The 13,410-nt window shown below is 41.1% G+C and overlaps 1 protein-coding gene across 5 annotated transcripts in view; it reads right to left on the bottom strand.

Annotated features, from left to right (window-relative positions):
• Positions 1-779: 779 nt before the first annotated feature.
• Positions 780-13,410, bottom strand: part of nfatc2.L (nuclear factor of activated T cells 2 L homeolog) — an 87,118-nt gene continuing 74,487 nt past the window's right edge. For 4 of the 5 annotated variants that reach the window (XM_041576173.1, XM_041576175.1, XM_041576172.1 and 1 more), the window contains exon 10: positions 780-3,568. In XM_041576173.1, the coding sequence (XP_041432107.1) occupies positions 3,513-3,568 (56 nt within the window). In that variant the 3' untranslated portion in view covers positions 780-3,512. Of the gene's footprint in view, positions 3,569-10,031; positions 10,120-13,410 lie in introns of all 5 variants that reach the window. The other variant, XM_018234936.2, reaches the window with a different exon arrangement.

Here is a 13,410-nt window from a genome sequence, read left to right on the forward strand (position 1 = left end):
GGAGTGAAAGTGGATTGTGTACAAGTTTAATTCAGCCTTTTCCCATGTGTAAATAAAATTATTTTGTAGACTGTAAATAGCTTGGGGGTATAACTAATTATATGCATGTGAACAGAAGCTGCCTTCATTCCGGAAGTAAGACTATAAACTCTCCATAGAACAATAACAGTGGTTAAGAATAGATTGTATGGTTTGTTGAGAGCAGCTAAGCTTTGGGAAGCTATACCTTTATACTGTACTGTCTACTTCACAGCACCTTCCTTCCATATGTATAAATATACAGAGAAGGAATGTTCTGGGCACATAATAAGCTATACCCTCATACTGTACTGTAAGGGAAACAATATGGCACCTCCATCTCATATATATATATATATATATATATATATATATATATATATATATATATATATATATATATAAATATACAGAGAAGGAATGTTCTGGGCACACAATAAGCTATACCCTCATACTGTACTGTCTAAGGGAGAAAATATGGCACCTCCTTCCTATATGTATAAATACAAATATACAGAGAAGGAATGTTCTGGGCACACAATAAGCTTTACCCTCATACTGTACTGTCTAAGGGAAACAATATGGCACCTCCTTCCTATATGTATAAATACAAATATACAGAGAAGGAATGTTCTGGGCACACAATAAGCTATACCCTCATACTGTACTGTCTAAGGGAAACAATATGGCACCTCCTTCCCATATGTATAAATACAAATATACAGAGAAGGAATGTTCTGGGCACACAATAAGCTATACTCTCATACTGTACTGTCTGAGGGAAACAATATGGCACCTCCTTTCCATATGTAAAAATACAAATATACAGAGAAGGAAGAGCACGCAGTTAACTGTAGTCAGAAATTAAGCCCATTACAGCGTGAAACTAATATATAGAATATATAGAACATGTTCTGGAAAGAGAAGAGTAAAAAGTGGCACATACTGTTACCCCAGGTCGGACAATCTTGCCTTCTCACTATATAAATCAAATGGCATAGCTGATGTCTATGTACAAGGACTATATTGAAGCTAAGCAGCGTATGGGATGGAATAAGGCTGACTGTACTGTATGTAATAGGCTTATTGATGGCGAGTATATGCATATAATATTCCAATAGGCCGAGGCCTAGATTTCGGCTATAGCAAGGCATGGCAACACTATGAGTATATCACTGCCTCGTATTTATTGTTTATACCAGAGATCATTTACAGATATAATGGAAATGCTTTATGTTAGTGCTTATATTAAGGCTGCCACCCCCCTTCTCTCTGTACATTATAGGGGGGTAACATTGGTTTCTTATAGAAAATAAGATCTGTTTCATGGAAACTGGGCCCTTAGTCTACAGGCACCGTCTGGTGTGATGCCCGGGAGCTGCTGTTCGGTTACAGATCCAAGTGATGGATAAATAATTACTTATATTTTGGGAATGATTCTAGATTCAGTTAAACTACACCCTGGTGTTTTAAAGGAGAACAAAAGTCCAATTTATTTTAGCAGAACTGTAGATCGGTTCAGGCTTAATATTGTTGTGCTTGAGTTAGACCTAGTAGTCCTGCTCAGTAAGCTGCCATCAGAAAGTTCTAGTCCAGCCCACTGCTTCAGTCACAGACTCCTTGACCCTCCCTTGTAAACTGTCAGCGTGTTCTACTCCCACCCACAAATATACTATAATTCAGTGTTGGACTGGGCCCTCCGACCCAGACCCGATCCCTGCCCGGGATAGTGGGCACCAGCGGGGGGATTGGGGGTCCCTCTGGTGGGGCTCACCCCCCCCCCCCAAGTCCAACCCTATAGCAGCTTTCAGGGAGCAGGCCAGAGTTGAACTACAAAAGTGGAAAACACTAGAACACTTTGAAGGCAGCTTACAGGGGAGGAGCCTGTAGTCTGTGACTCAAGCAACCAGAACACCCTGGGAGTTTGACTCACAGTGGGTGGGACTTAATATGAAATATTTAGAAAAGAAATCCTGATTTAATTGGAAAAAGTTAAGGCTTAGTTTTCCTTTAAAGGCCTCTTCTAGGGAACCAACCAATAGGATGTAGTCTGTCAAAGAAACAGCCCTTGGCACCTCTATCCGATTAACCCTCAATGAGGGGAAAGTTAAACAGTTCACCTCTGACAGATCGCATCGTATGTCACAGAAATATACAAAAGCCAGTTATTATATATATATATATATATATATATATATATATATATATATATTCTATAAAACAAGCAAATTAGTTACATTTATATCACTCTAAACATTTGATTAGACATAATAAATAACATATTTCTGCACTTTGTATTTACATCAGCTCTTAGAGATTCCCCCATGAGAACCCTAGTTACAATGGTGGGAAAAAAAACAGGGTCTAAAAATGGAAGCCGGAAGTCTGACTCGGGCAGGGGCACATCACTAATTCAGGCCACTCCTTTGCTTGTGAGATAAGCCCCACCTCTCTCTTTACTCACTATATCGATTCAAAGGAGAATAAAGCTCCATTATCTATTTTAAAAAAACAATGTACCACTAGTGATGGGCGAATTTGTTTTGCATCGCCGGAAAATTTGTGAATTTCCCGCGAAAAACAGTGGAAAATCTATGAAACTCGAATGCATTGACGCCTCTGTTAAAGTCAATGGGCGTTTGAATAATGTTGACGCGCGACGGTTTTGGCGCGAGTGATTTTTCGGAACTGCTGCAAAATTTTTTTAGACACAGGCAAATTTTTGCAGCAGTTTCGCGAATTTATTTGCCAGCTGGGAAACGCGCTAGACATGATGTGGCAAAAGATGGCGGCCGCCAACCCCGCTGCACTACTCTGGAACAAATATGTGGTTTGGGAGCTGGAAAGGGGCACTTTTTGGTAGAAGCAATTTAAAAAAATTGATAAATCACTTTGGTAGACTGGGAGCTCCCTCTACAGGACAAAAAAATCAACAACAGCCAATACACAAAATAAAAATGGCTGCTTCCATTGTAGAGACAGCTAATAGCCAGGCGTTGTAAATAAATGTAAGCAATTCACTTAAATGTTTAATGTGATGCTAACAATTTGGTTAATAGCCATACTAATGTGGTTTATTGTTTCTTTGATTACAATCCATTGGCCTTTAAATGGCAGCATGTGTCCTATACATTTTAAGGTGACACAGAATGCCAGGCCGCAACTGAAAATTTCAAAGGACTTTAGTTGACAGATGGCGGTTCCACAATCAACCCCCTTTACCGTACAATTCTCACCATTTATCTCTGCCCTCGTTCTGCGTTTTATTATAAAAGAACAATTAGTCTTACGAGCGAATCAGGGAAGACAGTCCCTTTGATGTTTACAGAAGCAACGTGCCGAGCTGCTATATATCGCCAAGGCGAGTTGCGGTCAAGCTTATTGTTTCTTGTCGTGGTAACGGACAGAGAGGAAACAGAAGGTGGTTGGGGGGGCGAGCGATGAAACCAGAAAGGTCACCGAGGAAGCGTTCAGTGAAAGGTGCTGTAGTTCTTCTAGGTTTGATTCCTGCCAGGGAAGCCCGGAAACTCCTTCCTGATTATTTCATTTACTGCAGAGAAAAGAATACAGAGATATCAGATACAGTCCAACACCTCTTGTTTTTGGCTGAACAAAAAAAAAACATTCAATTCAAATTAAAGGGAACTGAATCATTCATTAAAATAATTCTGTGGTTTTAGGGTAGAGACACAAGTGGAGATTCAGGGAGATTAGTCGCCCAGCAACAAACCGCCTCTTCTTCGTGCGACTAATCTAGCCTTCCTAGAATCTAAATCACGGGCGGGGTGGCACTAGAAGTGCTTCTTTTTCCGAAGTCGCCCGCACTTTCCTCGTGAGGCAACTTCGGGCGACTTCGGTAACCGAAGCGCTCCAAATGCCATTCCGTTGGCGATTTACATTCTAACCGGTGGGAGGCAAAAGCCTCCCCTACCAGCAGCGCTGTAAATATGTCAGATACATAAAGGGTCAGACCAGCTGAAAGGCCCATTATCCCAGCAGTGGGGGGGTAAAACTACACATGTATGGGCAGATTTATCAAATTTTTGGGTTAAAAAGACTAAAAATTGTCAGGATTTTATTTTAAAAAAAATTAATTTTTAAAGGTTCATTATACCCCAAAGCTAGAAAAAGCTTGAAGCTAAAACCTGTCGAGGTCATGTAGAAGTTAATCGCAGGGGTGCCTTGAACCATTTGAAGATGTTCATATGTTAATTGCCTTCATGATATTTTTCGATGGGTTTCGATCGAAAACTTGATTCATTCGAGCAATTACAGTTTTTTTCCCATGGAAAACTCGATTAATCTTTCGGCCTTTAACCCCCAATTTACTGAATCGAGTTTTTTTCTTAAATTAGAAAACATACAAGGTTGTGAGTTCATTCGAGGTATAAAAAAACCTCACAAACGTCAAAAATTCAACCTTTGATAAATAACCCCCTTATTGTTATTGCTACTTTTTATTACTACTCTTTCTATTCTGACTCTCTCCTATTTATATGCCGTTCTCTAATTCAGTGCATGGTCACTAGGGTAATGTGAACCGTAGCAACCAGATTGCAGAAATTGCAAACTAGGAATCTACTGATTAAAAAAAGAAATAACTCAAAAACCACAAATAATTTAAAATGAAAATCAATTGTCTCAGAAGCTCACTCTCTACATTATACTAAGGGGCCGATTCACTAAATTCGAGTGAAGGATTCAAAGTAAAAAAACTTTGAATTTTGAAGAATCGAAGGATTCGAACTAAAAATCGTTCGACTATTCGACCATTCGATAGTAGAAGTACTGTCTCTTTAAAAAAAACTTCGACCCCCTACTTAGGCAGCTAAAAGCTACCGAAGTCAATGTTAGCCTATGGGGAAGGTCCCCATAGGCTTTCCTACGTTTTTTTGATCGAAGGTTAATTAACCCTCGATATTCGACACTTAATGAATCAGCCCCTAAAAGTTACTCCTTTAGGGCAGAGACACATGCTCAGATTCGGGGAGATTTAGTCGCCCTGCCTCTTCTTTGGGGCGACTAATCTCTGCCTAGAATGTAAATTGGCGATTTACATTCTTGCCGGTGGGAGGCAGTTCGGGGAGATTAGTCGCCCGAAGAAGAGATTTGTTGCCGGGCGACTAATCTCCCTGAATCTAAGTGTGTCTCTGCCCTTACGGCAGGTTAGGGTTGGGTATGGGTTGAAATATTTTATTGAATTATTTAATGTGGTGACAACTCCAGGGTCCCCCTAGTGTCAATGTGTAGGTGCAATTGTTTACGATTCAATACAAGAGGCAGAAGGGATGTAATGGTGCTTAGAATTGACCCTAGTGAGTGTGTATGTGATAGGGACCTTAGATTGTAAGCTCTCATGTCTGTAAATTAGGAAAAATAATTCTTTGAACAGACCTAGGATATCTTGCACTTAAACCAAACCAATAAGGTTGTATGACTACTTGTCCTTTTCTTGTATGGTATGGCAAACGTGGTATACGTTGGATTTTTTCACATCAAGATAACTCTGTGTTATGACTCTCTAATTGCTGTACCCAGGAAATGAGAAGTTTTTGGATGGAAACATTAGTAGTGTCAAAATAGACCCAGGTAGGAGTGCTGTAAGGGCCACTTCCTCTGAAAATATCAAAAAGTCATTGTGCTGCTGAATAAAAAGCGAAATAACTCAAAAACCACAAATAATAAAGGATGAAAAACAATTGCAAATGGTCTCAGAATATCCCTCTCTACATCATACTGAACGTTAGCTCAAAGGTGAACAACCCCTTTAGGGCACGGGCACATGGGCAGATTCAGGGAAATGTAGTCGCCTGTCAACTAATCGCCTCTTCTGCGGGGCAACAATCGCCCCAAACTGCCTTCCGCCTGCCCTAATCAGAAAACGCCAATGCACTCAAGGCACTTCGAATTCCAAAGTCGCCCGGTTTCCCCTTGAGGCAACTTCGGGCGACTTTGGAAATCGAAGCACCGCCAGTGCATTGGCGCTTTCTCATTATAGCAGGCGGAAGTCAGTTCAGGGAGATTGTCGCCCCGCAGAAGAGGCGATTAGTTGCCAGGCGACTAAATCTCCCCGAATCTGCATGTGTGCACCTGCCTTTAATAATCTCATCTCATAAATTATCCCCCCCCCACCAGCCTATGCTTTATAATTCTGTTGAGATCACAAAATTGTAATAAATAGAACTGCTATTAAAGCGGGGTCTGTCTGTGTGTCCTTCTCTATTTTCATACCTGCTGGGCCTGACTTTTGCATTCAGCTACATTGTTTCAAGAGCCATAACCCGCAGTGACAGAAGGTTCAGTCGGTTTATCAAGGCTGAATCTAATTGTCACTACAAGCCTGGCCAAGCACAATAAATCACAGTTTCTTTGTTAGTATCTGCACAGAGAGCGTGATTTAGCTGCCATATTGTTAACCCTCTGCAAAGGCATCCGCTATCAACTGTAATGGAAACAACATATATTTATGATAAATGTGGTTGCTGTATTATAGCAGAAAATGTGCCATACTGTACTGTAAGGGAAGCAATATGGCATCTCTCAAGGCATACATGGAAATATGTAAAAATATAGTTTTAAGAGAAATAGAAAATTTTGCACCTTTTCATACCACATAATAGCAAAGTGAATGAATTTTCTTGGGAAGATATATGGGCATTCTTGTTCCAATATCCGATGGCAGTTAGAGCTTAAAAAATGTTAATAGGATTTCTCACAGTCTTTATAGAGCTCAGTGCTGCCTTGTAAATGTCCCTAAATGACCTTTCCCAGTAGAGCAGAGACTTTTACACTAAAAAGGTTCCATCTGCCTTTCCATCCAGCATTTGGTCAGGGCCTCTTAGAGATATATAAACATTGGGGTAACAGTCACCCTGCTATAGTTCCAGGGGTACCCAGGGTACAAATAAACACTCACCCCAAATCTCCCCCTAACTGGCCTTCAGACTGGGCCCCCTTAGCTCATAACAAGGTTACAGATATATAGAAACATTGGGGTAACAGTCACCCTGCTATAGTTCCAGGGGTACCCAGGGCACAAATAAGCACTCACCCGAAATCTAATGTTAACTGGCCTTCAGGCTGGGCCCCCTTAGCTCATAACAAGGTTACAAATATATAGAAACATTGGGGTCACAGTCACCCTGCTATAGTTCCAGGGGTACCCAGGACACAAATAAGCACTCACCCCAAATCTCCCCCTAACTGGCCTTCAGGCTGGGTCCCCTTAGCTCATAACAAGGTTACAGATATATAGAAACATTGGGGTAACAGTCACCCTGCTATAGTTCCAGGGGTACCCAGGACACAAATAAGCACTCACCCCAAATCTCCCCCTAACTGGCCTTCAGGCAGGGCCCCCTTAGCTCATAACAAGGTTACAGATATATAGAAGGATATCATTTATTGAATATGTACATTTAAACCATTGCTCATTACATGTCTCCCACCAGTCAAAGTTGCAGAATAGTGGGCAAGATGTCATAAGGAGCGGTTAATAAGTGTTTCTCTGAATTACTGAGAATGACTGAGATTTTGACCGTGGGAACCAACTAGCAATTAACCAGTACAACATTAAAAAAAAAAACACTTGTAGTCTCTCCCCAATGAGGTTACACACCAGCCTTGCTCACACGTACATGGGACTATAGGACACTTTATCACTACAGTTCTTTCATTAAGTATTGAATACTGTTGCTGTTTCTTTATTTAATGACTATTCTACCTATACAAAATATGAGGGCAAATTCCAAAAAAACATATTTTACTTGTATAAAGACCCCTAAGTAACATAAGGGATGGACAATACAAAAACAGCTCATTGTGGTCTCCCCTGAAACAAGACACAAAGGGGCAAATTCACTAAGATTCGTAGTTGCGCCAGGCGTAACTTCGCCACACTTCGCCAGGTGTAGTTTCGCCAGCGCTCCGCAAATTCACTAAAATCCGAAGTTGCGCTCAGGGGTAGCTTAAGGTTGCGAAGTTGCGCTAGTGTTGATTCGCTAAGCGAAGCGAAGCGAAGTTACGCTAGCGATGGTTAATTTGCATACGGCGCCAAATTCAAATTTCAATGGAGGAATATGTAGCAGCACTACAAATGCCTGGGAAACCTTCAAAACATCAAATAAAATTTTTATTTTGCCCTACACATGTGCCCAGGGCCGCCATCAGGGGGGGACAGGGGGGACAAGCGTACCGGGCCCGGGCATGAAGGGGGGCCCGGCAGCGCTGCATTTTTTTGAAGATCCGGGCCCCCCTTACGAGCGCCCGAGCCGTACGTCATTCCTCTTCAGTGCCGAATGCGGAAGTGCCGAAAAGCCGAAGCCGATGCGCCGAAAAGACCCGAAGTCACGGAAAAAGCCGAAGTCACGAAGCGCCGAAAAGACCCGAAGTCACGAAAACAGCCGAAGCCGAAGTCATGAAGCAGCGCAAAGACCCGAAGTCACGAAAACAGCCGAAATTTAAGTCCTGAAGCGGTGAAAAGACCCGAAGTCACGAAAGGAGGCGAAGTTGAAGTACTGAAGCCATGAGTTCAATTCTACTGAACACCAGTTTGTGGTTTTTTTTTTTTTTAATCCCCTGGCCACCAATGTATTATTTTAATATTCTATAGGCCCCTGCCACCAATCTTTTTTTTAAAACTTTTGTTTTTGGGGCCCCAATTTTTTTTTTAACTCGTAAGGGGCCCCTTGCCACCATTGTTTTTTTTTGGTTTTTTTTTTTAAAAAAAAAATTAATTTTCTTTTTGGTGGCCCCAAATTTTTTTAATTTGCCACCAGTTTTTTTTTTTTTTCAAATATAAAATTATTTTTTTTTTACATTTTTTTTTGGGGCCTCAATTTGTTTTTAACTTGTAAGGGGGCCCCTGCCACCAGTTTTTTTTTTTTCAAAAAAAATTTTTTTTTTCCAAATTTTTTTTTGGGGCCCCAATTTGTTTTTAACTTATAAGGGGGCCCCTGCCGCCAATGTTTTTTTTTTTTTCAAAAAAAAATTAATTTTTTTTCAAATTTTTTTTGGGGCCCCAATTTGTTTTTAACTTATAAGGGGGCCCCTGCCACCAATGTTTGTTTATTTTTTAGTTTTTTTACATTTTTTTTTGTTGGGGCCCCAAGTTTTTTTTTTAACTTATAAGGGGGCCCCTGCCACCAATGTTTTTAAAAAAAAAAAAAAAATTTTAATTTTTTTTTTTGGGGCCCCAATTTTTTTTATAAGGGGGCCCTGACCATCAATAGCTTTTTACAACTTGTGTGGGGGGGGGTTACTTTTTTAGCGCTGATGTCTGTGTGGTCTTTTAACTGCGATGTGGGCGGGATATGGGGCGGAGCTTGGTCGTCAGTGTGGGCGGGGCCCAGGGGGCCCCAAAAATTTTGTTGTACGGGGCCCCGTGATTTCTAATGGCGGCCCTGCATGTGCCCACTGTATAGTTAAGTTGCCATGAGTTAGGAAATGTAGGGGGGAAGGAGGGGAGCCCCAAAAAAATGTTTGATTCTTTTTCAGCCTATCACCCATAATATAGAAAAAACGCCAGCGTTTTTTGGGACTTAGAAAAAATTTGAACTTTTTTTGAAGAAATCCCTATCTACTCTATTGCGCTTCGACTGGTCTGAGGTGGCGAAGGAAGTCTAGCGTAAAAGGTAGCGTTCAGTACAATGCGCGTGTTAGTGAATTTGCGTAGTTACGTCCGTTACGCAAATTCGCCAGGGGTAAGGGTGCGAAGTTAAACTAGCGAAGTTACGCCAGCGTCCGTTAGTGAATTTGCGAAGTGACGAAAATGCCCAACGCTAGCGAATTGACGCAAGCGTTAGGCGCTTCATCGCTTAGTGAATTTGCCCCAGAGAGCTGGCCTACTGAGTGTAGCAAGCTAAAGCGCTCTTCTGTAGAGCCATCTGGTGGCAGGAGGAGATTTTGTACAATTTTATCCACTGAAAGAACAGAAAGAGACAATGTCCATTTTTTTGTAAGCAGCAAAAGTCAAGTGCAAACGGCTGGAGAAAAAGGGATAAAAATGCATTTACCTTGGACTGTCATTTCTTGCATCTTAGATCACTGTCCCTCTGCCTCATATTATGTTTTGTATCCAGCTAAGGTTTGTATCTATCAGCTCTGAAAAAGACGTGCAAAAACCAATGTTGAGTTGGGGCAAAAAAAAAAAAAAAGTGTAATAATATGTCGTTACCTTAAACCTCCACCTCTAGGATAGTGTGCAGAAGAGTGACTATCATGTAAATATACATCACAATACTCTCACATTCACAAGGATTACAATTATAAAAAGTTCTATACAAAACGTGTGGGTAAAAAACATTCCATCTGTTCATCTTGGAGGAAGGGAATCCCTTCTCCCAATAGTACTATCATCTACAGCTACAATTAGTAGCGGGAGATCTGACCAAGCACCAACTGTAAGCAACAGTCCTGCCCTGCTTTATGGCAGCTGAGATTCTATCTGATCCCCATTGCAAGCAGCAGTCTTGCCCTGCTTTATGGCAGCCGAGAGTCTAGCTATCTGTATAACAGAACATTCTGTCCCAGTGGCTGTACAGATTCTATCTGATCCCCATTGTAAGCAGCAGTCCTGCCCTGCTTTATGGCTGAGATTCTAGCTATCTGTATAACAGATCATTCTGTCCCAGTTGCTGCACAGATCCTATCTGATCCCGATTGTAAGCAGCAGTCCTGCCCTGCTTTATGGCAGCTGAGATTCTAGCTATCTGTATCACAGAGCATTCTGTCCCAGTGGCTGCACAGATCTTATCTGATCCCCATTGTAACCAGCAGTCCTGCCCTGCTTTATGGCAGCTGAGATTCTAGCTATCTGTATAACAGAGCATTCTGTCCAGGGGCTGCACAGATCCTATCTGATCCCCATTGTAAGCAGCAGTCCTGCCCTGCTTTATGGCTGAGATTCTAGCTATCTGTATAACAGAGCATTCTGTCCCAGTGGCTGCACAGATCCTATCTGATCCCCATTGTAAGCAGCAGTCCTGCCCTGCTTTATGGCCGGTAGCTGAGCTATTAGGTCAAGTCTCTTGCAGTTTTTGTTGGCAGACATGCTGAAATGAAAGATATTTAACCCTTTCTTGCAAAGCATGCATCTTTACCAGCAGGTGCACATAGACTTGCTGAGTAAGTGGAATTGCAGCAGTCCCATACTTAGACAGGAGACTAATATTGTACCTCGCTGTGATACATTCTGATACTGTAAATGCTTTGATGGTTTGCACATTCAGTCTTGCATACAAGTGTGATTTCCTGCTCTCTACCTGGGTTTAAAAGCTTCCCCCCCCCTCTTCTTTCTTCTCTCGCTGCATCATTTCCTATCAAGGGATCTGATAAGCTGAAAGCTTTGTGCCCACGCTAATCGCCTGATAAACTGTATCGACCCGCAAGTGGGAAAGTGTGATTTACAATAAACGACTAATGTACTTCCCCTGATTTCTCAAATACAGTTGTTGCATTGCTCCAATTACCTTTTGCACCTAATTGTAACGTTAGATCTAAATACTATGGGGGGCTTCACCAAAACTGCAGTATTAACATACATCCAGGTTAATTAATTCTATTCCATCTGATAAAACTGACCCTAGTGTGTGTGAAATGTGATAGAGACATTAGATTGTAAGCTCCACTGGGGCAGGGATTTTGTATCATGTCTGTAAAGATCCATTGAGACTGAGTTGGTAGATAATTGGGCCCTATATGGGGCCCTTCCAACTGCCTGTACAACTGATATTGGGTTTAAAAATCCCGTCTTGTTTGATGAAGCATAAATCACGTGTTCAGCTATTGACAGCAGCTTGCAGTTGGTCTTGCTGTGTTGACCTTAGCAACAAAGCAGCAGTTTGACTTAAAAGGGTTGTTCACCTTTAAATTAACATTTAGTATGATATAGAGAGTGATATTGCAGTTGGTTTTCATTTTTTATTTGTGGTTTTTGAGCTATTTAGCAGCTCTCTGGTTTGAAATTTTAGCTATCTGGTTGCTAGAGTCCAAATTACCCTAGTAACCATGCACTGATTTGAATAAGAGACTGGAATATGAATAGGAGAGGCCTGAATAGAAAGACGAGGAATAAAAATTAGCCATAACGATACATTTGTGGCCTTACAGAGCGTTTGTTTATAGATGGGGGGGTCAGTGACCCCATTTGAAAGATGGAAAGAGTCAGAAGACGAAGGAAAATAATTTAAAAACTATAAAAAAAAATGAAGCCCAAAGTTGCTTAGAACGAGCCATTCTATAACCTACTAAAAGCCTCTCCTTTAAAGCCAGAGGATACAAAAGAGACGGATTGAACAGAAAACAAAGTAAAGGTATGGGATCCGTTATCTGGAAACCCGTTAACCAGAAATCTCTGAATTACAGGAAAGGTCATCTCCTACAGTCTCCATTTTATCCAAATAATCCAAATTATCCTTTTTCTCTGTAATAATAAAACAGTACCTTGTACTTGATCCCAACTAAGATATAATTAATCCTTATTGGAAGCAAAACCAGCCTATTGGGTATATTTAATGTTTACATGATTTTCTAGTAGACTTAAGGTACGAAGATCCAAATTACGGAAAGATCTGTTATCCGGAAAACACCATTCTGCATAACAGGTCCCATACATGTATTGAAAATCTATACTCACAATAGATCTCTATACTGGGGTCATTGACCCAGTTGTCAGGTTGAAGTATGCAGAACAGAAGAAAGAATTGCTAAATCATAATAAGCCATTGAAGACTAACACAAAAGCTGCTTGATAGCATCTTTTTTTTTTTTAGTAGTTATGCGCCTTTCCAACTTTTTTTTTCCTGAATACAACTCCCATCTACCTTTCTTGCGTCTGCAGTCCTACCTGCACCTCCAGGTCAAAGTCTGTATCTAATGAGTTATCCTGCTGCGTCTGTGTCCTTATAAAATAGGGATTATCTTTTTATAACACTATGGGGCAAATTCACTAAGATCCGAAGTTGCCACACTTCGCCAGGCGTAGTTTCGCCAGAGCTACGCAAATTCACTAAAATGCAAATTTGGGCTCAGGGAGGTGAATGGTAGCGAAGTTGCGCTAGCGTTAATTCATCAAGCAAAGCGAAGTAACGATAGCGATGCCTAATTTGCATACAGCGCCAAGTTAAAGTACAATGGACGTATATGTAGCAGCAAATACATTACACTACACAAGCCCGGGAAACCTTTATAAAACAAAATAGAGTTGTTATTTTGCCCTACACATGTGCCCACTGTATATTTTAGGTGCCATATGTTAGGAAATGTAGGGGGGAAGGAGGGTACCCCCAAAAAAATTATTTTTCAGCCTATCACCCTTAAAAAAGGAAAATACGCCAGAGTTTTTCGGGACTTTCAACTTTTTTTGAAGCAATCCCTATCAACTCTATTGTACTT

Source organism: Xenopus laevis, chromosome 9_10L (genome assembly GCF_017654675.1).
Source record: "Xenopus laevis strain J_2021 chromosome 9_10L, Xenopus_laevis_v10.1, whole genome shotgun sequence".
Lineage (NCBI taxonomy): Eukaryota > Metazoa > Chordata > Amphibia > Anura > Pipidae > Xenopus > Xenopus laevis.